The 23,517-nt window shown below is 40.2% G+C and overlaps 1 protein-coding gene across 8 annotated transcripts in view; it reads right to left on the bottom strand.

The window, feature by feature from the left end:
- LOC111580727 (catenin delta-2-like) overlaps nt 1-23,517 on the bottom strand; it is a 191,691-nt gene that overhangs the window by 10,462 nt on the left and 157,712 nt on the right. For all 8 annotated transcript variants that reach the window (XM_055014457.1, XM_055014463.1, XM_055014461.1 and 5 more), the window contains 2 exons: nt 11,043-11,175; nt 6,651-6,864 (listed from right to left, as the gene is read on the bottom strand). In XM_055014457.1, coding sequence (XP_054870432.1) covers nt 6,651-6,864; nt 11,043-11,175 — 347 coding nt within the window. The remainder of the gene's footprint in view (nt 1-6,650; nt 6,865-11,042; nt 11,176-23,517) is intronic.

A 23,517-nucleotide genomic window follows, 5' to 3' on the forward strand; every position in this document is an offset into this window, starting at 1 on the left:
AAGCAAAAGAACTCTTCCCACATCTGTTACATGAGGCAGGTGTGTAGGAGATGGACAAGCGTACCCAAAAGATTCAATTAGACTCCGTCAGTTGGCAAAAAGCACAACACGTTGCAACTTGTGATGCTGCCACATAATCAGAAATAGTAGAGGCCGAGCACTGACCTCAAACTAGACTCTTATAGGTGTCAACATTACTCTTTGTTTCCCTCGTGAGGACGGATCACTGTTCAATCATCTCCAAACAGGACTGAAGCCATGTGGTAATGAGCCTTGGCCAACTTGTGCCATCATATTTACAGAGCTTGGATCTATTAATGGCATTGTCATTACATGCACAGTTAACCAGGGTTGAAAAGAGAAACACTTCGTATCCAACCTAACAATATCTACTGGTGTGAGCTAATTTATTCATCTATCTGGTGACAGAAGGAAGGAAAGAAAGAAAGAAAGAAAGAAAGAAAGAAAGAAAGACACAAATTGGGAAATAAAATCAATTCTTGCAGCATGTTTCAATCTGGTGTTCATGGAGGGAATTATTATTTACCTTCAATTATAAAACAGGCTGACACATTTTTTTTTTTTTTTTAAATCTTAACAGAGAACCTGCATTAAAAATCCTGATTAAAGAGCTAAAAAATAAGTTAATGAGCACAGTATAACTCAAGGGAACACTCCTGCTGTATGTTTTTATAATTAACTTTGACTATGCGGCGTCGTACTGTTGTGTTCTCAAGCTTGTTTTTTGGTATGTTGATGCAGAAAAACATCTTTTTGTGTATTTTTACCTTAACTTTTAAATTCTGCTGCCATATGCTCTTCATATTGTACATTGGCTTCTTAAGCTCTTCTTATAAATGTCTTTTTACGTGTTTTGATGATAGTTTCACTCACAGCTTTCTGGCAAATATCCCGAGCTGTTTTCATTTAATAAATAATCCCAATTTTTTCCATTCCAGTCCCTTTTTTAATCTGAGCGTGCTTCACTCTTAAAAGCTGTCACTCTCCATCTCTTTGCTTTGCTGTAAGTGGATGAGCATTTTGACTGGAATGCATCCAGACTGCGGAGAGTTTCCATCACAGTTTGAGTGTGACAACTTCCATATCTGCTTCTGAAGAGCTGACACCAAATGTGAGCAGTCCAGACCCGTCGCTTACAATGATGCGTGCTGCTGTGGCTGAAAGCAAAAAGACGCATCGTAATGACAAGTGGAACCACAGCTACTGACAGCATGCAGATTTCAAAAGGGAATAAAGAAGTTTTAGAAAGCACTCTGTGAGTCGGAGGGGGCAGATATCATGTCAGCTCATCTTCTCTTTTTTTTTTTTAAAGCCTGACGTCTTCTATTATATTAGACCCTCTGGTGGGTTGATTTTGGCCCATAGGCCATAAGTTTGACACCCCTGCATTATATAAACATTACTACTTTGGGGACTAGTGCAGGTCTATATTAATTTATTTGTTGATGCTGAATTGATTAAAATCCCTTTCTGGGCATTGATTAAGCCCCTAAAAAGTCACTTCTGTGTATTAAAAGTTACATAAATAGAAGTTTTTTCAATGATAATAATCCGTTCTTTTCTTTAAACTCTACATTGTTGCTTCCTACAGACTGTGCAGATCTATGAAGTCCCTGTCTCTGTCTACAATTCTACAGTTTCATTTAGCAGATGCTTTTATCCAAAGCGACAAACATCTGACAGTAGATACAACACAAGCAAGGATCTAGAAGGAGAAAACAACCTGGATAAGAGCCATAAAACAAGTTCAAGTGTGACAGGAACTTGGTGCCTACAGGCACTGCGGGAGGTAATAGGAATTTTTTTTCTTCTTTTTGCAGTCTGTCAAGTGCAAAGGTGTTCAGTGAAGAGCTGGGTCTTTAGTCTTTCTTTAAAGACTGAGAGGGACAGAATTTGGCAACTTGTTCCACAACCGGGGAACCACAGAGGCCAAGAGTCTAGCTACCTTGGGCTCTGTTGTGGTGGTTGTATCAGGCACCTTTTGTTGGTTGGACGTAGTGAGCGGGAGGAAGTGTAGAACTGAATGAGAGAGTTCAGGTGGTAGGAGCTGTTGTCATTGTACTTTTGTACGTTTAAGTGTCAGAGTTTAGAATTTTATGCAGGCAGCAACTGGAAGCCAGTTTTTCCTTTCTCCACCTGCATTTCCTTACACACTGCAGCTCAAATACAAGTCTGCTCAGTCACTGTAAATCTACTCTACACTACACAATGACAAATGTAATATTGTAATAATTTAGGCAAACATGTTTAAACCGGAAATTGGACCTGAAGAAGCAAAATAATACAGTTAGTAGCAGCAGTCACACTGTGAAAATCTGACCCTACATTAATGAGGCTGTTTGAATTTAGCTACTGGCTGTCTTTGGTCATCAAAGCTCAAAATTGGTTGGTGAATCGGTGAACATATCTCAGTGTTTGGTTTAGGGCTGAAATTTGAATGAACCACAGTCTTTTTTTTCTTTTTGGCCTTTGTTTTTGATTTAAATCACAGGGTTTTACATTTTGTAGTAGAAGACAATTGCTTTGTCTGAGAACAGCCAAAACCATATGGACATACCTTGAACTTGTTTTGTTATGAGGAATTTTTGCATGGAAAATTTGCATTTTTTTTGTTGCGTTGAAAGAGGCAAACATGCACATTCTGCACACATCTGATCTGACCGAGGTAGAGTTAATAGCGGCTGTTTTATATCAGCTTTATTCCCTCCAAATAATCATTTTTAACTCTGAACAGGGAAGAGGACAAAAACAGAGAGTGATTATTAAACCCCAAATGGAAGAGCAAAGGGCAGCAACCTTGTTTTTGACTTTTTCAGCCATCAAGCAAACTGTACACGTGAGAGAGAGAGAGAGAAAGAGTGCGTTTGTGTTGGTGAACAAACCCTTTGTGTACGTTTGTAGCTGAATCCACTGCAGCTAGCAAGGCGGGCAGCTTGACTTCCCACTGTGATCCTGATTCAAAATGCTCACCAGAGAGAGAGGAAGAGGCAGAGAGGGCAGGCGATACAGAGACGGAGTGGAGAAAGGAGAGCGACGGAGAAAGGCAAAGAGGACAGGAGAGAGACAGCATGAGAAGGAGAGACCAATTATGAAAACCCAACTGCAGAGGGATAAGAGAGCGGCTGAGAGAGGCTGGCAAACGGAGAGAGAGTTATTTCCTCTGGGTCTGTGGGAGAGAGAGGAGAGCTTGGTCTGTCTGCGTCCGGTCGGTCGTTCAGCTGATTAATTTGTGACAGGAGGGATTTCTGTGCTCCGTGCCTTGAATTGCTGCTCTAATTTATATGGTAATCTTCTTTAAGACTCTAGCAGCATACAAAACCCTTTTATTTCCATCTCTGCTAAGCCTAAAACCTTTTCTAGACTCACTACACACATATGCATCTACAGAAAAAAAAGGAGAAAAAAAGCACACGTGGGTCATACTCTCCACCAGATACGACTGTACGAGGGAGCTGCGAGGACACTTGTCAGTTTCACCGCCCTGATAAGATTTTCCCGTTAGTATTCATGGCTGTGTCTTATTAGTGCGAATAAATGCTTAAAATGTTTGTCCCGCTGCCAGAATCTCACGTCGGCCTGATGTGTAAAGCGCTGCTGTAAATAATTCTCAGAGAGGATAAAGGCTCAAGGGCAGCTTTTGTGGGATGCAGGGACGGTTTCTGCTTTACAGTTGGAAGGAATGGAAATAAGTTTGGGAGCGACAGCTGAGTCGGACACTTGTGTGGCAAGGTTGGAGGAGACTCCTGATGTTTAGGATTTCCAGGAAGTTTTCTGGCAGTTTGGAGAAACTTAAAGGAAGTTTCAGCTCCAGTAATGAGCACTACTTTTTTGCACCACGTATTGTCTTTTAAAACACCCTAGAACAGAGGTGTCAAACATGCGGCCCGTGGGCCAAAACCGGCCCGCCAGAGGGTCCAATCCGGCCCGCGGGACGACTCTGTGAAGTGTAAAAATTACAGAGAAGACATTAATTGCAAAATGTAAATTTGTAAAACTATAAATTTAAAATAAATGTCTTCACACACTGACTGAGCTGCTCCAGAAAGCAGAAACATCGTGACAGATATCCTGCCCCGTACACTCCCACAGCAGAGATGTTTTTATGAAGTGGGTGCTGCTTGGAGAAATCCATTTTTCTCATTTGGCTCCTGGATTGGAATAACCCACACGTCCTAACCCACCCGCACCCACCCCAGGGATTTTCTAGCCGTAGATCAGTTTGAAAATTGAGTGGTATTCCTCTTTTAGCCCTGTCATCTCTCCATCCCCCTTCAGAGGTCCTTTCACTGGGGCTGTCTGTGTGAATGCCAATCAGAAAAGAAAAATGGCCAGGATACATATACAGTAAACACAGTGAAAAACACTGGTAAAGGTAATCCTTTAATCTACAACCCAGACCTCTGTGTGGCTTTGAACCTCAAATTAATGAGCCCTGAATAAATTTTTTATGACGTGAAAGATATTTGTGTTTACCGACAGCGAATACAAACATGCTGTGGATACAAGTGCGGTGTAGCCCTTTGCACAGAAGCTCAGTTTGACAAGTCAACAGCTCTTGATGAGCGCTGGAAAGCAGGCAGGTGGTAAACAATTCTCTGCTGTGTGGGTCTTTGTGTGTCTTTGTGCTCAAGTGCAAATGGGTACATGCACAGTACAGCATGTTTTGTGTGTTGTGTGAATGTACTTGTACTGTCCACAAGAGGGAAAATTATTGTGTGTGTGTGTGTGTGTGTGTTTGAGTGGATATGACTGTAGGTTGATTGTATCCATGCGTCAGTACATTTGCATGCAGGACTGTATGTGCAGGAAGGAAAAGCAGCTTTGTTTTAACCAGAAAACTGCTGAAAGTTACTTCTTTGTAGTATACGTTACATTATATGTTTAGAATATTATCGTGTTAGTTAGGGCTGCACAGTGGCTCGGTGGTTAGCGCTGTCGCCTTGCAGCTAGAAGATCCCCAGTTTGTGTCCCGGCCTGTGCCTGGGATCTTTCTGCATAGAGTTTGCATGTTCTCCCTGTGCGTGCGTGGGTTTCCTCCATGTTCTCCGGCTTCCTCCCACAGTCCAAAAACATGCTGAGGCTAAATGATAATTCTAAATTGTCTGTAGGTGTGACTGTTTGTCTCTATTGGTGCTTTTCCACTAGCACCTACTCGGCTCGACTCTACTCGGTTTGCGAGGTTTTCCATTAGGACGTACTACCTGTTAGTACCAGGTACTATTTTAGTTCCTACTTGGCCGGGGTTCCAAGCAAGCTGAGTCGAGCCAATAATGTGATGTCTACAGAGTGCAGGCCACTGATTGGACAGGGAGTGATGACACACGAGAGCGACACCTTCACGAAAACCAAAGCCACCATTTTTAAAAAAAGCTGGCAACATCGACGGTGCACTTTGAATCTGACAAAAAAGCCATAAACCGAGCAGCAGATATACCATCACCTTGATGTCCTCCATTGTTGTGTTGCGTTTGTGTTGCACACAAATGACATAAAGAGACTTCCAGGCCGCTGTGCTATGACGACTCCACCCACGAGAAGTGGTACGAAATTTTAATGGAAAACAACCTAAACCGAGTCGAGCCGAGTAGAGTCAGGCCAAATAGGTGCTAGTGGAAAAGCGCCATAAGTGTGACGATAGACTGGCGACCTGTCCAGGGTGTTCCTTGTCTTCACCCTAAGTCAGCTGGGATAGACTCCAGCGCCCCCATGACCCTGATGAGGATTAAGCGGTGTATAGATAATGGATGGATGGATTTTGTTATTTATATTATATCTGAGTGGTGTCATGCAGACACATAATCTTGAGGTTTTCAGTTCTATTCATACCCAATTTCCAAAAATAGCTGTTTAGCATTGTTTAAGGTTTTACTATTAGAAGTGCTATGAGATGAAATGTGTTGTGAAGTGATGTTATATAATTAAAATTGAACTGAACTGAAAAGAGTGCATTGCTGGTAGGTGAATGCATTGATAGTTGCAGGCTTAAGCTTTAAGACATGATAGATATTTCACCGTGACAATTTTAATTCTGCTTCATATGCCCTTTTTAAGCAGAAAGGAATTTAGGTACAATGGGAACATTTAAAATCACTTATTCATTCTTTGATTTTGTTGGACTAAAAGCAGCCAAACATAAACTGAAATTAAATGAATCTGCCAAAAAGCTTCAAGTTGTAGAGTGTAAAACCCTTTAAGTCCTACAATTTTTAAAAAAACAAGAAAAATAAAAAGAGCGCTTGATTCTCCACCCGTTGGCTGCTAGTCTGCACTATGATTAGGAACAGAGGCTTGAATGTGTGATCACGCCACCTACTGAACTAATGGCACAATTATCATTTACACATTTTGCACTCTGTGAAACAGTTGGACTGCGACTGGTGATACACTTATGATAGCATATTGCTGCGTTTCAAATAGAATATTAGTATTTAACTATAACTTCATGGCAACGTGAATACAATTTTGAAAAAGGCACAAGGAAATATCAGCCAAACATTCTTCAGTTCCTTATAGGTGTATTTTCTAGGAAGCATAAATAGATTCTTCTTTGGAGTTTTTCTAACACTGTAATCTCACATCCTGGTATTCACCTCTGTTGTGCAACATCAAAATATCTGCAGATGTTTTACCTGTGAGCAGCTCCCGGATCTCAACGTCTGTGGTCTTCCTGAGCAGTCGGACCAGAGCCGGTATTCCTCCGCAGTTCTTCAGGGCGATCTTGTTGTCGTCGTTGGCTTTGCCGTACACAAGGTTCCTCAGAGCTCCGCAAGCGCTGCGGTGAACGTCGGTCATCCGGTGGTCCAACAGGTCCACCAGCAGCTGGATTCCACCCTGCCGCCGGATCTGAGGACAAATGAAGGAGGAAGGAATGAGAGGGGCAGCATAGGGAGTAATAGTGGTGTTTCTGTGCAATTGTTGCCACTTTTCTGTCACAATGTGTCTGCAGAAGTAGCTGAAGATATTAGGGCTTGTTGACCTCAACCAAAGAAAGAAAATCTAAATTTTCTGTTATGTAAGCACAATTTTTTACTTTGTTAATTCTTAAAAAACACACAGGACACAGTTGCTGTCATCACACTGATGCGAGCTGTATTTAAACATCAGCCACTGCACCTCTGTGTGTTTGCAGCCCTCCCTGCTTTCCTCTGTCTAGACAAAGAAAATGTAGGGCAGACTGGCTGCTCTCCATAAAAACAAAAGAGTCATTTTAGTGAGGGAGATTGTACACAGACAAGGCGGTTGTACATTGCGCCTTTGGTGCTGCAGACAAAGGTACAACAGCATGACGCCTCGTGCTGCTGATGCACTGAGGCTGAAAATGTCAAACTGGACACTGATTGTTTTGCAAATTAACTAGATGCTGAATTTAATGTCGGCTCCTGAAGCAACAGGCCTCGTAATGAGAGTTGCGTCAAAAAATCACTATGCAATTATAATAACATTTAATTAAACCAAAATCCCCATTAAATTCAACCACCAGAATAATTACTGTAGCTTTACTTCACTCGGCAAGGCAACACATGTACAGGACTTTTACTCAGCAAGAGCTTCGAGCAGTTTTTTGTTGTTTCAGAACAACGTTAAGCATTTCCACTTGATAAATGACCCTAAACTGTAATTTGATTATGTTTTTAACAGACTGTGTCTTACATAGACACTGACATAAAGACAGATGTATACACTTAGGCAATAACACTAAAATGTTTAATTATTCAGAACATCATCTTGCAATAATTGTATTACTCTGAAGTTGAAATGTAGAGTATTTGATCTTATGTATAAATAAAGACATTTTGGTTAGATGGACTACACTGAAAATCAGGTCACACAGAACAACCTCAAGGCAACAAAAGTGAGTACACGTGTAATTTCCAGTTAAATCTAAATGCAAGAACAAGGTTACAAAAGAACCTGTGAGCTCCACAGTTTTCTTAGCTTTGACCTGGGTTGTGTCTAATGCAACATGGCTCCACATGGTACCGAACACTGAGCAAGTGAGAAACCCAACTGTGAGACTTCATAAATATGCGAGAGAGCACAAGAGCATCAGCAGGCTACTGAACATAAGCTGAAACACAGAAGCAGCAGCACTGGTTAGGAGGCACAGAGAGAGCCATGCTAACAATAACAAAAATATGACTCCGCACACAGTTCACTATTTACAGCACCTTGATCTGGAAAACTGTGGGGTCAGTGCTGCTGACTTGGCACGAGGATTATCTGTGGAAACCGGCGGTTCAGTGATGCGCAGACTGTGTGAAGGACATTGCATGAAGTCAACCTCTATGGACGCTGTCCAAGGAAAGAACCACTGCTCACAAAAGAGCAAAAAAAGCTGCAAGATGAAAGTGTGCCGGAAGCCTGAAGATTATTGGCAGAACATTCTTTGGTCAGATGAAACCGAAGTCAACGAGTTCAGATCATGTGGGATTCACTATGTTTGGCATGGACCTGGACCATCACAGTGACTGGACAGTATAGGCTGCAAAAGATAGAGGTAAACGGATATCGGGGCTGCATGAGTGCAAACACTGTAGGGAAGATGACATTTATAACGACACTATAAAATGGAAGTTTGTACATTCAGAAGTTGTTGTTGGCTGCAGGAACAACAGGATCTTTAGAGTGTATCTTCTGCTAGGAAACTGAACAGACCGTCGTCTATACATATCTCCCAGTCCATTATTTCACCACTCAGACATCTTTCTCAAGGGTAAAAAACTATTTGGCCTCTGTGTTGTAGCTTTGGCAGCCCCGCTCTAAATACTACCGTACTTCATCAGTCATTTTCTCATCCTTCTCTGTCTCACTCTATTTTTAATGCCTGTTGGCTGATTGCTGTTTGAAGAACTTTGTTTGCCCTCAAATCCATCGCCTTCATGGGGATTAATAAAGTGGAATCGAGCTGAATTGAGTTGACATTGAGGAGACAGACGGAACAGTTTTTCTGCAAGACACTGAGTGATGGAGGTGTAGAGGACAGGAGTGCAGGGACGGGGTTACATCCACAGCTGGGTTAAGGCTGTATAATGAGGAGTTAATGCTGTCTGATAGGAGATCTGTTGAGGCTCATGCAGGTGTATGAACATGGGATGGAGTTTCCTCTAAGTAAAGCCAATAGCCAACATGTTTTTAAAAAAGTAGAAGGAATAAGGCAGACGCTGTACTAATGTTAGCAGAAACATGTGGCTTCAAGAGTAGTCTTCCGTGTATACATTCAACATGTGAAATAGTCTGCAAGTAGGTGAATTGTTATTTTGTTTAGATGTTTATGCAAAGATAAGCTAACCAGAAGGCTCTAGCCTCATATTTTCCTTTCATAGGCTACACGAGAGTGGCATCAATATTGCTTAGTCTCTTGGCAAGAAAGAAAACAGGTGTACTGCACAGATCTTCATGAGTCCAGAATGTTAGATGTGATCCTTAATTGAGCCCTGGAAACATTAATTTTTTAAAACAATAGACCTGAAGGGGGTCTGAGGGGATCCGAGCACAGTCAGACTCGACCAGAATAGACCTCAACATTCCAGATGTGAACCCAACTGCGGTTAAACCAAAGTGACCCCAACAGAGACAGAATACAAACTCCAGCAGCAGCATTAAGCGCTGTCACTTCATTTGATCAATTAACAGCCAGCCGCAGCAAAACGGAGCTGTGATATAATAAATGGAATAGAAAAAGAATATCATTTAAAAAACTGTTTTTATGGTTCAAAGACAAATTAATTGAAAGTTATATTTCCATACAAAACAGTTTTCTCTCGCTGTGACTGTGACATATGCCTTGATTAGAGATGACAGAGCTCGGGTTCATTTGAATCCACTTCATTTTTAAACATAATGACATACAGACAGCGAGTGTAGCCGACATGACTAGACTGACTAGGAGTTGGAACAGACCAACCTCAGATCTCAGTTTGGAAATATGTTCACCTGTAGCACAATGTCCTTCCCAAAATGTCAAGAGTGGGAGTGGTAGAGTTTTAGGAAGGCTACTGATCAAACTAAAATGAAATGCTGCAGTGCTGGAATGGCAAAGACACCATCCAGTAGGAATATTATTGGTGAACAAATACATTGTGGTATATTTTGATTAATACAGAGACCAAGATTATTCACTGATGTTACAGACAAAATATTACCATTGCACTTTCACATTTAAGCAACCTAAGCACTGCTTCAGCTTCTAATTAGTGCTACGTTTCAGCTAAAATACAAATATTTGCATCAAAATAAGACTTAAAATAACCTTCACTTGAATTAAGTTCATCACCTGCATGCAGGCAAAATGTTAATTCAGCTGTACCCTAATTGCATTACTTACTGAAGATCTGATGCTCCCTAAACACCTCACATCACAGTACATGGTAGCTATGCTGCACACAGAGAAGCTTCTAGTCTCCACAGTCAATGCAGTGTATGAAAATTAGACAGCTGTGTGAGCAAAATTACATTGAGTGAAATTTAGCATTGGGTGTTAGATTTACCCATGTTGAAACTGAGTGATTGTATCTACATGGGCAGTTTTCTCGCATTATAAACTTCAAAATCATAGTGAATCATTTTGCAGGAAGTCAAAATCCTGATTGTCATTAATACTTGAATATTTGCGCAGATCTACACTGCAGAAATGTTGCAGCGATATTTCGCCATCCGTCTACTCCATGACCATCAAAAACACATTTTAAAGCAAGCACACACCTTGATATCCCAGAATCCTATTTGAAGCACTGATGAAACAAGTGTTCATCAAGCCTCAAACCAAACCAAAAATAAATCAAATACACCGAATCTCCATGCATCTCTAGATACTAGAGGAAATGAGTATTTCTGTCTGTGTTTTGATTAAACTCTCTTGGATTAAACTCTGAAAAGGAGTCAAATCATGCATTTGTATGTGCATAAATAGAAGCAGCAGGGTGTTGTAGTACAGCGATATAGGGGCCCCTCAAGCAAAAGTTTTCATTTCTCCATGTCTGAGAGTTCTTTCTCTTGGGAGAGAAAACTTCAGAGATCCATACCTCGGATTTGATCTTGTTGTCTCCGAAGCAGAGGTGCTGGAGGTAGGCAGCAGCGTTGGACTGGACTGATGGGAACTGATGCTGCAACATCTGGATCACCTCTGGCAGCTCTGGATCCCTCCAGCCAAACTCCCTGTAGAGACGCACACACACACACACACACACACACACACACACACACACACACACACACACACACACACACACACACACACACACACAGAGAGAGAGAGAGAGAGAGAAAATATGGTATATTCAGATAAGTGCAGCGATAGAGATGTGTGTGTGTTTGTGTGTAGCTGAACCTGTTACTAGGCAGCTTGCCTCCCTACTGTGACCCTGATTTAAAATGCTCACCAGAGAACAAGAAAGACAGCCATAGAGAGAGAGGCAGGAGTAGTAAGAGATGAATCAAAGGAAAGAAAACAGAAAGACTGACACACTAAATACACAGATGATGTTTTCTGTAAATTATCTATAATAGCTACTCATTTGAGGTGACATTATTCAGGAAAAAAGCCTTCACTGTAATTTCGTACATTAACTGTTTGCCATGAGGCTGATGTTTAGTTGCGAGAAAGCATTAAAGACCTGCCTATTTAGACGCACCATCATATTTGACCCTGACCACACAATGCTCACCATGTGATTACACAACATAAGAAAAGGGAGAAATTGTGCAATTTAAATGTCAAGGATGAATTAATGGCACCTCTTGATTATGGCAGAGGACAAAAAGTATTCTGCAAATCTGACATCAGCATATGAATAAAAAGTAGCAAATACTACCTGTCAAAGATTTTAAGTGTGTGTATGTTCTGTGATTCCAGTCAGTGCTTTCCTGGATGCACTTACATGCAATTGTTGGGATTTTTGGCTAGGCCTCTTTAATTTCCAAATAGGAGAAATCTAAATGCTTTAGCACACTGGTATAGTCGATAAAGAAAATGGTTTCCCCTGTTAGTTGTTAAAGAATTTGATTTGCCTGCACAGAGCTCAGCTCCAACCACCATCCAGCACTTTAGATATGAACTGGAATGCTGTCTGGGAGCTTGGCCTCTTAAAATGATTACAGAATTGCCTGATCGCAATTATTTGAGCTGACTACCATCATTTTGTATAATTGTTAGAATTATTTCCATTCACATGTACAAAAGCAGCTGGATTAAACTAACAGAAATGACACAACTCACTCATGATTTCCACATAATTTTCCACCATTTTCCGCCTCTACTTCTGCTATAGTTCACTGGCACCAAGTGTTTCTTTTGAGATACTTATAATTTTTTTGACCAACTACATTTTAATGAGCATCAAGTGGTATCAACGCTATAGTCTGAGTTGCATAGCCAAACACCTCAGCAGCGGTGTGGGCATATGTTTTGTTTTAAGCCAAATGAAAAAGGAGAACTCAACAATGTGCAGCAAAAAGGTAACATTAAAGGTTCTAATATGAGTAATGTAAAACTAATGGAGGCATAAAATAAAGACAAAGTTATCTTAGTGACAGTTAATTGTAAACTTAATTTTCAGGACTGTGACAGCTCGAATTACTATTATAACTAATGTTCCAACTGAGATTTTAAAATGCTGTTGGAAGTTCTCTCTCAGAAGTACATAAACTACATTCAAATAATCATTGACACTTAACTAAAATTTCAGCATTGAATTTGCCTCAAATGCCTATTATTATCTACTTAAAAGTTCTGTTCTTTAATAAGTTTGTAGACGTCACTGCCAGAGATGATTGACCTGCTGTGGCCATCAAGTTTTGCCATTCCTCATATATGTCCTCAAGCTTTTACAACTTCCACAGTCAACTGCTACAAAGTGACTTCAATGCAGAGATTAATAAAGTTTCTCCTGATTTTGATTCTGAACACCATTTCCCATAAATCCTACATCTTTGCAGGATGAAGTGTTGAAAGTACCTGCATATGTAAATTTTCATTGGAGGTACAACACATTATTGTTTAACTTGATTTTTTCTTGGAGGTTTGGCCAACATTATGTAAAGAAGGTCCAGGGAACACGTTTTCTTTTATTAAAAAAATCTATAGAAGCTAGTGGCTGGGAGCCCAAGGTTATGTATGTGTATAATTCTTCTTATTTAATGTCCACGTTGCATCACTACAGCCATCTAATCGTCTTACTTATTGGTATCAAATAACACAGTTGAGGATATAGTGATGATCTTGTATGCACTTTGATCCAGTATCAACAACCAATTCCCAAAACAAAAGCAGATGTTACAAGGCCAGAACACATGTTAAAAAAAATTACCTATTTCTCCTAAAGAGCCCAACATAAAGGTGGCATTTCACCATTTATTACCTGTATCTTCTCTGGGTGCTATACATCCATCTGCAGTCCTGTTTTCTTATATGCTATAAATACAGAAATATGTGCACAGTGTCTATTCGATGTATTCTGGTGCAATCGCGAGTCATTATGGCAGCTGCTCTGGGGGAAGAGAATACTGAGTAGTTCTTCAGCGCCTGTAAGAGCTTCTTCCTGCTGAGATGATAAGTCCTTCCTTCTAACTGGCCCAGCTGCTCCGGTTTTAGCGTGTAACCAGGGGTCTACCGGTGCTTTCGCCTTGAGGCGTGCTCGAGGCGTGTAGGCACACAAACACATGCAGAAATGCACTAAGCTCACTAAACCTATATGTGTGTGTGTCAGTGCGTATGAAAATAGAAACGCAGATTAACTTGAGAAAGATGTGATGTGAGACGTTAAAGTCCCAGTGAGGGATCAGAGAGCAGGATGGTGAGCAGAGAGGAAGGCGGGGCTCATCGATGCAGATTGTCTGTGGCCGACGGCAACAAAACTATCGCATCCCCTTGACAGCCACGGTTTCTAGAGACTGGCACCGGATCTTTGTTTGGGGCAAAGTTTTGATTCCCACGATGTGATTTAACATTCTTGGGTTGTGGATGTAGGAGATGATACTTCCTGGATACTAATTTAGCTCAAATTTAGTTTCACTACGCTGCATTGCTTTTGGTACATTCTGCACATGTGGTTTCTGCTTTTGAAAATGCACATTTCTTCACGCTTTGATTCGAATGCGTCTGACAGTCGTGGGGAGAAGTTCGGGCCGCATACAGAAGCATCCGTTTGCTCCGCTGTTATGTTTCTCTTTGATGTATCTTATTCTTGATGCAGCAACAGCCCAACGTCCCCGTGGAGATAATTTCAGTGCAGTCTAATCTAACATAAACACACACACACAAACACTTGCAGGTTTACACACACACACACACACACACACACACACACACACACACACATCAGCGAGCGCCGTAGGACAGCATGCAGCTTAGAGCAGCATTAGCTAACACACATGCACAATCCAGTGCACTAATATAGAAGTCAAACACGCACGCATAGAGTACACACACTGATTGACTTGCATACACAGCCAGCCATCAAAGGCAGAGCAGTAGAGCCAGGATTAGAAAGCTTTTGTCTCGAAGTTTCATAATGGGCCAATGGGATAAACCCACTGTTTCAAAATGGGGGAAATTGGAGAGAGAATTATTTCAAATGTTATTTTTTCCCCCCTCTCTCTTTAAACTCCTTTAACGATTTTCTCTCTTCTTTTAAATCTAATCTCAACGTTACTCTGTTTCTTCTTTTCCCGCCTCCCTCCAGGCACAGTCATCTACAAACACTCACGCATCAGACTGTTGTGATGCACATACAGTAGCCTGCGCCTCAATAAATAGGATTAGGGATGACATGACCTTGTGTAGGTCACCTTCTGGGTTAATTGGCTGATAAGACATCTAACGTTATGGCTGACTGAGCTGTCACATGCGTGTGTGTGAATTTTGTGTGTGTTTGTCTGCTTTTTTTTTTTTTTTTCAAATTGTGATTAGAAAGTGGGACACCAGCGATAACGTCTGTAAACATGAAGCTGCTTTAATAATCAGTCAACCAGATGGCCTCTCTTATCAGGCCAGTACAACTACTTATGTAATCAGTTGATTAATTGAAGGGGTTAAACTGATTAACTGGTAAAACAACATATAAATGCATTAAATACAATAAATAAAAAAAGGGTAGAGGTGTGAGTACATTTACTGTATTTGTACTTAAGTATTTTTATGTTGTGCTGTACTTCTGTTTATAGAAAATAAAGAGGAAAATATTGTACTTCAGGGCTCCAGAGTGCGACTACAAGGGGTCCTCGACTTACGTCTGAGTTCCGTTCCTACGGCTCTACGTAATTCGATTTTCGCCGTAAGTCAGAACTCTGGTGAAAATGTAAGCAAAGCCGTTACATGCATCACGGTATCGATCAGTTCTTTGGAAAAGTCTTGAATACCAACGACTTTCATGCATGTATGAGTCATTTTACAAGAAGATGACAGAATATTGTAACAGACTGATGTTGTTGATGTTGAGTTGTCAATGTTTATTGTTCAGTTCGAGATTTACTTAATGTCAGTGAACGTGCCATGTCTAGTTAGCTCACCTCTGATTGGCTCAGAGTCAGCAGTGGTGTGTATGTGTCGAGCGAAAGAGAGCTGGGAACGGCGGCTAATTCTGGAGCTAAGTTACCGGGTTTTTGTAGTTATTTTGTCATTGGCTCCGACTCACACAGTAGCCTGTGTGAAGGTTCAATAAACGGCCAGAGAACGGGATAAAGTCTCACTCATTCATCACAGAGGGTCGCTACAATAAGTTGCACTGTTTGAACAACTTGACTGATGTTCGTTGGTGTTTCACCCTGTTCCGAGTGTTTTATTATATCTAATTTCATTTCCATGGAGATGGCTTTCTTTTTCTTCAAAGCATTGCCATCAGAAGATTCTGACATGCTTGAGAGCCAAAATGAAGGGCAAAAAGTTAACAAATGTAGCACAATCCAAAGTGGCGTACAACCTGTGAATTTAAACAAAGCTGTCTTATAGTGCCGCGTGACGACATATTCGTCTGCTCCACTCGCCAACTAGTTCCACGTAATCAATTCCAACGTGACAATGAAACACCATAGGTCGAGGATGTCGCAAACCGAGGACTCCCCCGTATTTTAGTTGCACATGTTACCAAGAGTCCATCAAGTGGAACCAAACATTTCCACTGGTTGCACTGGGCTGCAAATAGTGCTTTTGCTATCAGAGCATTAGAATTCCAAACTGAAAGATTAAAAAAGACTGAATGGCTGGCAGAGGAGACCTCCTTCATGCAGCAAGCAGCAGCAAATCAAATCATTAAGGTGTCATTGCCTTAAAAATAGTCACAGAAGATATACCTTTGACTAATTTTATGTCCCAAATGATGCTTATGAACAACTGGGTTAATTGTACAAAACATTTATCTGCACCTCTCTTCCTGTTCCTGCAATCATTTCACATAACATGCAAAGAACTTTACACAAAATACATCCACTGTGGTTATCTTTTCACATTAAATTTAAAATTAATATGAAAAAAAAACATTTTGAGCCTCACATCTGTCACAAAATTTGTTTAGTGCCACAAGACAAAAGTCAATAAAAATGAATTATATGTCTCAATTATTCGTTCTCTTATTTCTGTTTCGGGTATAATTATAAGTTTTGAATCCTTATTCCATGATGCTTTGGGGATGCAGTAGGAAATACAGTATATACGGTTGCAATGGAGACAGTAAACTAGCTAGATTGAATTAGCATAAGTAAAAATATCCTGAATTAGCAACTAGCTGGTCCTGTTTGCAGTAAACCCACTGATGTACAGACAATATCATCGGATTGATTTGAAGCTGAAGACAACTTAAAAACTTGATGATTCTCGGACAAGTTCCTTAGTTATAAGGTGACAGCCATATGAGATAATGATGTCCCTTTAAAGTGTACCTCACACTAAAGCTAACAATATCTATGTTTTATCTGTCTTCACATTTAACTCCCATATAACTCCAAAAATGACTAAAATTTGGGATGCAATTTACACCTGTTGGATGCTTCTTCTCGTAGCTAACATCCCGACATGCCGCTGCTCCTTTTGGTGTCTTTCTGGATGCAGAATAGTAAGAGCTATCCACTCAACTCATACCATTTTAGTGACAACAAAAGCTATTTAACATCTGAGAGGAAGCTTTCACATGAGAAGCCCAGCAGCACTGTTGCTCTTCAAACTGTTTCTCCATCCTTTTTGGTGTTTTTTAAAAATTATTTTTTTGAAAGGCCCAAATGCTACATCGGTAAAATGATGTTGAAAGAGTGCTTTTCAGCTCTATTACTCATCAAAACAACATGCAATAATGTTACCTGCACATCCGTGGCCAAAGAACAAACACCACTTGAAGGCCAAAGTGGCCCTTTTAGGCGCACTCTACGATAATTATTATCAAAAACACTCCACGCTGTCCTTTCTGCAACCCCTCCATCTTTTTCCCTCAGATTTTCTGTCTCACAGTAGCCTCCTTGCTCAAGCACCAACTCCAAGGCAGCGGTAACACATGTCACTATGGACACATACACAAAGAACAGCACACAAGCCTTTGCTACTTTACGCAAACAACAGAATGAACAATTATCACTTGAATGAATAGAGGGACACAGCCCACCCACACATGATGTTCACAAGGAAAAACACTACAGAGCGCACACATTTGGAGATGACAGGAGCCATGAATAGGTGAGAAACAAACACAAACGTGCAGCAAAGAAAAGGGTTGTACACAAACACACACAGTGACAGAACCGGAGCCCAGAATAGTCGTGACCCCGGAGAGAAAGTGGCGCATCACAGCAGATCAAACTCAACCCCAGGCTTAAGACTGTAAAGCCCTTCAGGCATTCACAAACAGAAAACAAACCAAATAAAACATGTTCATCAATCATAAATGTGCATACTGTACACACTAAACTACTCTACAACATACCGTGACACACAAACATTGTATATCTCTGAAGCAAAACTAAATCCTGAAGCAGGCTGACACAAATAATCTGTGAAACTAGACTGTCTGTCTTCTCTCCTGTGTTTTCTGTCCCAGAAAGCTGTACTATAATGGTTCATTCATTCACTAACTTTAGCCTGAAGCTGTACAACTTTTCACTCAGCGCCTCTCTCCCTCTCTCTCTCTTTTCCATTGTGTGTGTGTGTGTGTGTGTGTGTGTGTGTGTGTGTGTGTGTGTGTGTGTGTGTGTGTGTGTGTGTGTGTGTGTGTGTGTGTGTGTGTGTGAGTCTCCTAAAAAGGGAACACAGGAGGATATGATGCTCCCAGTCCCAAACACTGTGTGACAACATCACAGCAGGATGAGCAAATACTACTGAGCCATCTGTGAACTTCGGGCAAAAGTGTTCACACAGGGAGTGTTTGCACTGTTTTAATGTCGGAGTTAAGAGAAGAATATGCGCCGTGTTTGGAGAGCGCTTGTGTTCTGGAAGACAGAAAGATCCTACTAGAACTAAAAAATGTATTCGACAAGTAGTGTACAGAATTTCATGGTGTTTAAGTGAATTAAACAGTAGGGTATCTCCCTTGAAGATGTTTAGCCTGGAAGCTTTAAATCATATTTAGTTTTTTTTACAGCTATATGTCTGAAAATAAATCACAGCTGGCACATCTTGTTATTTTCAGAAGCAAATAAGACATTACTATAAAAATGGGTTAAATAAGTTTAATATGAGAATTAAAAATGTGGCCAAAAGCTGTGCTACCCTGGACCCAAGATTGACACAATAAGGATCACTGACTGATGTTAGACTGCATCAATAAATACATCAATCACTGTCAGCACTGCCATACATTGTAAATGAAAATAGGATTAAATGAAAAATTAGATATAAAATATTTAATTATGTTTCAGAAGTAAACAAAGGACCTTTTACTGCTTTGATAGTTTATGTTTTTAGTGATTAATAATGTCTGTAGATGTTCTTGTGTGGTTATGTGGTACAATACCTAAAGCTGCAACAATTAGTCATCGATTAGTTGTCAACTATTAGCTTATTTGGCAACTATTTTGATAACTAGTCAGTTTGAGTATTTTTTAAGAAAAAAAGACAAAATTCTCCAATTCTAATCTGTAAAATTTGAATCATTTTTGGGGTTTTTTCTACTCCTCTACAACAACAAACTGAGTATCAGGCTTTGGGAAACACTGATCGAGTTTTTTTTGGTGTCTTTTTTCCAACATTTTCTGACATTATGTGGAAAGTGTAATTAAACTACAATTTCTCTGAAGTAATTTAGTGACCCTGCAGTTCCACCTTCACTTGGGTACTCGGACTCCCATCTTCCAGCTTTTAAATCTAGCTTTGATTTGAAGTTTTGCAGCTACTTTGCGTAACTCTAGCAAGTTACTCTCTTACAGGATTAGTCAGTTTAGTGTTGTTGCAGATTTCACCAGTTTATTTCTCCAATTTCTTCCTTTACATTTCTGACACTTTTTATAACACAATGTGTTTTTTCTCTTTTCTTTTTTCTTTTTGCTCAGCTAAGCTTGTCCTTCCATCCTTTTGTCCTGCAGATGGCTCCAATTTTGCTAAGTCAGAAATAAAATGAAAAATACAGTCAAGAAGAGACAGAGCAGCTGAAAAAGGAAGAAATGCACAGAAAAAATGAACTGATATGAGAGCATGTGGTACATATACATACACCTACATATATATGTGCATCTACAGTTGTGTATGTCTGATTTTACTCCCTCAGGAGAGACTAATGTTCATTTGGCAACTCAGTGGACCGAGACAAAGTACTGACGAACTGTCAATCCACTCTTTGTTTCCAACCAACCAGGTGGGCTACCTCACATCACCACTTGTCTTGGTATGTGAGCGACGGTGTGTGTGTGTGTATTTCAGTGTGTGATTGTGTCACCCACAGCCAAAACATTTACACCACAATACGGGATGCCAGGCTGCAGGCAAACCAACAATTAAACCCGGTAAATAAATAAACTATCCATGAATTATGTATTCAGAAAGCAGGGCGAGGCGCTGTGATGTGAGGGCTGCAGGCAGATGATGCTCCCTGCTATATCGGGCTGAAAGGATTTCCTGTGAGTCAGGCGTTTTTGAGGAATAGAGCGATTTGAAACCAGAGAGCAAACTATGCGATTTGTGTCGGGTATATTTGTGCGTGTGTGTTCCTGCTGAGGACTGTCGGTGGGGGAAATGGAGATGCGTCAGATGACTCATCCCCCTGAAAGACAGACAGAAAACACAGAGGGAGACAGGTAGAGTGAACCTGCAGAGTAAACTGAAAGAAGAAGAAAGGACGAAGGAATAAAGGAAATATGAAACAAACTGACAAGAGTGCTGAGTCACTGCATCCATTTTTTCAGCAGGGCATCGAAAAACTTCAGGAGGCTGATTAACAACAAAACAGTATAGTGTTTTTATAGCAACAAAGAATGGAGAACGATGGAACAAATCCCAGTGCCGGATTGGTTAGCATGACATGACAAACTCATCTGAGACCAGCAACACATGGTGATCCATCTACAACATATTGAGCTGATGGGTCCGCCAATTAGCACAGTCACTCATTAATGATGGACAACACTGGTTAAATGCAACAGTCCATGCAATTGTCCTTCTTCTGTTTCTCGATCTTGTTCATCTGTCTTTCATTTTCTCTAAACCCAATGTCATCTGTTTTCAACTGAACAGCAAGCAATTAAGATATGATCACTAACTTCACGGGTTTAACTGTATTAGTTGGGTAAGGACTGCTCTGACACTGTAAAATATACACTCACATTAGTGCCATTTAAGACCTAAGTACTGCCATAAACCCAACATTCATGAAGGTGTAAATTGAAAAATCATTAGTGGTGCAGTTGCAGTTCTTTTGTCCACCTCATCCAGGTTACATAAACGAAGCTAGGCTAAATAACAGTAGCATAGCAACAACTCAATGTGCAGTTAGGCTAATGTAACAAACAAAAAACAACTTACAAAAGGTTCTTTTGACTATAAATGATATTAGATTTATTTGCTAACTGGTTGACTACTTTTTGAGAAATTTAAAGTCTTCATTATAACAAGCTCTAGGAAGGTGGTGGCTAATTCCCATTATTTTTGCCTCCTGCCTCTGATCATGCCGGTCCTTAACCTCTGAATGTAACTCATGTAATTACTCCCTGATGTAGCACCTCTAACCATAGTGGTAAATACAGCACAGATCGTTGTCAGCTCCGTTTGGTAATGGCTTAGGCATAAACGACAAAAAATCAGGGATATGGGTGAGAATCAAGGACCTTACTTTTACCATGACAAACTAACCATGCTTCAGGACAGTTAAGCATTTGGAACCATTCCGAAATAATTTTTTCTAAAAGTAACAACACCTTCTCTCATGTTAAAGGACCTCCTCTGTACACTTATTTTGTGGTTTTATAATGACAACACCTCACTTCTTCATTTATGTTTATGTAATGTATGAAAAGATGGACAGCACTGCAATGGAATTTGGAATTTGCCTGCTGTACTTTTTGTCCTTTCAAAACCGGATATAAGAGGGCAAGTTTTGGATCTGGCTGACTATAAAAAGCCATTATGCATGTCCATACGGTAGCGACTGAAGACACCCTGCATTATCATCAGTCTTACTCTAAATGGGACCACGATTTTTAGAATGAACACCATGATATATTGAATAGTCTTAAAACTAGCAATCTAGATTTTAAACTCATTTGGAAAATGTTTACTGGGGTAATAAATCAAGTGAGAAATATGGTGATTTCCTCATTAGTCATTATTCTGTGCTACAGAATGGTCTGAGTATTCTGAATGCACCTCATCACCATTTTGCTATGGGGGAAAAATACTAATCGTATTTGGTGGCGCTAAACAAAGGATGGAGCAACAGTGTTTCTTCAAAATAGTGACAAGTGGTAGAACATTTACACACAGGGAGGCGAGTACTTTCATTAAAATAATAATCCACTGAAAAAAAATGAGCAGGGCTGATTTACTACACGACTGAAAAGCAGGTTCAGCAAAACTTCAACTTTTTAGTTTAGTAGGCTGCTGCACAGAGGATGTTGTTGTTGTTGCTGGTACTGAAGTGAATTTTATAAAAAAAAATGATAAAACTTGTTGAATCCTAAACTCAAGTGGTGTCTGTACTCCACTGGTTAACTCTTAGTTCAAACAACAAAATTATATTATTCCGTAAGTACATTTTTTTTCATACTTGAACCTTGCTGTGTTTTCTCTCAGATCCAAATACTTAAGTATTTATAAAATACTTGGTTAATCTTTGTATTTGCTGCAAGTCGTGCATGTTAGTAAGTTAAAGATATTCCATTTTATGTGTAAAAGATACTACAGCTGTTAACATGCAGCAATATTTTATCATGTGACAAACTATAGTAGTATTGATCAGCACTGAAGTAAAGCAAAATTAAAAAAAAAGCATAAGAACAATTTTTTAATTTCTTTTTAACTTTTTAAAAATATTTGTTTCACTTTCTTTTTCCCAGGAAACTTGGTGGCACAGTACCAGCGCCAGTGCAATACTGTTTCTGCATCTATGGGCTGGCAGTCAGGGTTATATAAGGCACTGCTGTATTGAGTTGTAATAGCAATGGTAGAGAAATGCATTTCTGTATAAAATGTAATTATTAGATGTATGTGCATTTCAGTGTTCCATTTTCAGACACATACAGTACTGAGCTACAAACTCAATTAACACATATAAACCCAAAAGTTTCTGAATGAGCTGTGTGACTGTGTGTGTAGGTGACCCCTCCATGGCCTCGATAAGTTAAAGAGGTTAGAGTGAGAAAAGGAATGACTAGATAGGAATGAATAGAGCAAGAAAATAGGATCGAGGTTGAAGCAGAAAGAAAACTGGATAAAGGAAAAGAAATGTGTACGTGCGTGTACGTTTATGTTACCCACGGTGTATGTGTCTCGGCATGTGATGGCATGGCTGACCGATTGGCCTACTGAGGGTGGAAGAGATGAACGAAGGGTCAGAAGATGTCAGGCAAAGCTGACAAACACACGCATACCCAAACACACACACACCCACAGAGTCCATGTTAACCCCGTGACTGAGTATGGATCATGGATTCTCAGTGTGCTTAAGAGCATGAAATACAACGAGACACTTTTATCATCGGGTCAGATCCTGTCTAGCACAAATCTGTCTTTGTGTTAGTGGGAATGCTTCCATAAATTACTGGCAGCCTGAGGGAGGAAATGTGTTAGAGTACATAAGAGGCTGTCTCCACAGTAACGTGCCTTGATTTGCCAGATTGTGCCAGTCTATGGCTTGACAAATCAGGTAAATGCTATTTGTTTGAAGCTTTTAAAGGATAAAGGTTTCATTAGTGAGCCAGCTGCAGACGGTGGCAACGACCTCACATCTCCTCGCTATTCAGACAGCGTCAGCCCAAGTTATTTTTTATTTCTACATTGACTACTTGCATCCCTCTATTTTATCAAAGACATCAGTATTACTCTACCTTGGGGTGGATGAGAAAGCCCAGTGTTATATTTGATTTAGTTTTAGCCAC

Source organism: Amphiprion ocellaris, chromosome 10 (genome assembly GCF_022539595.1).
Source record: "Amphiprion ocellaris isolate individual 3 ecotype Okinawa chromosome 10, ASM2253959v1, whole genome shotgun sequence".
NCBI lineage: Eukaryota > Metazoa > Chordata > Actinopteri > Pomacentridae > Amphiprion > Amphiprion ocellaris.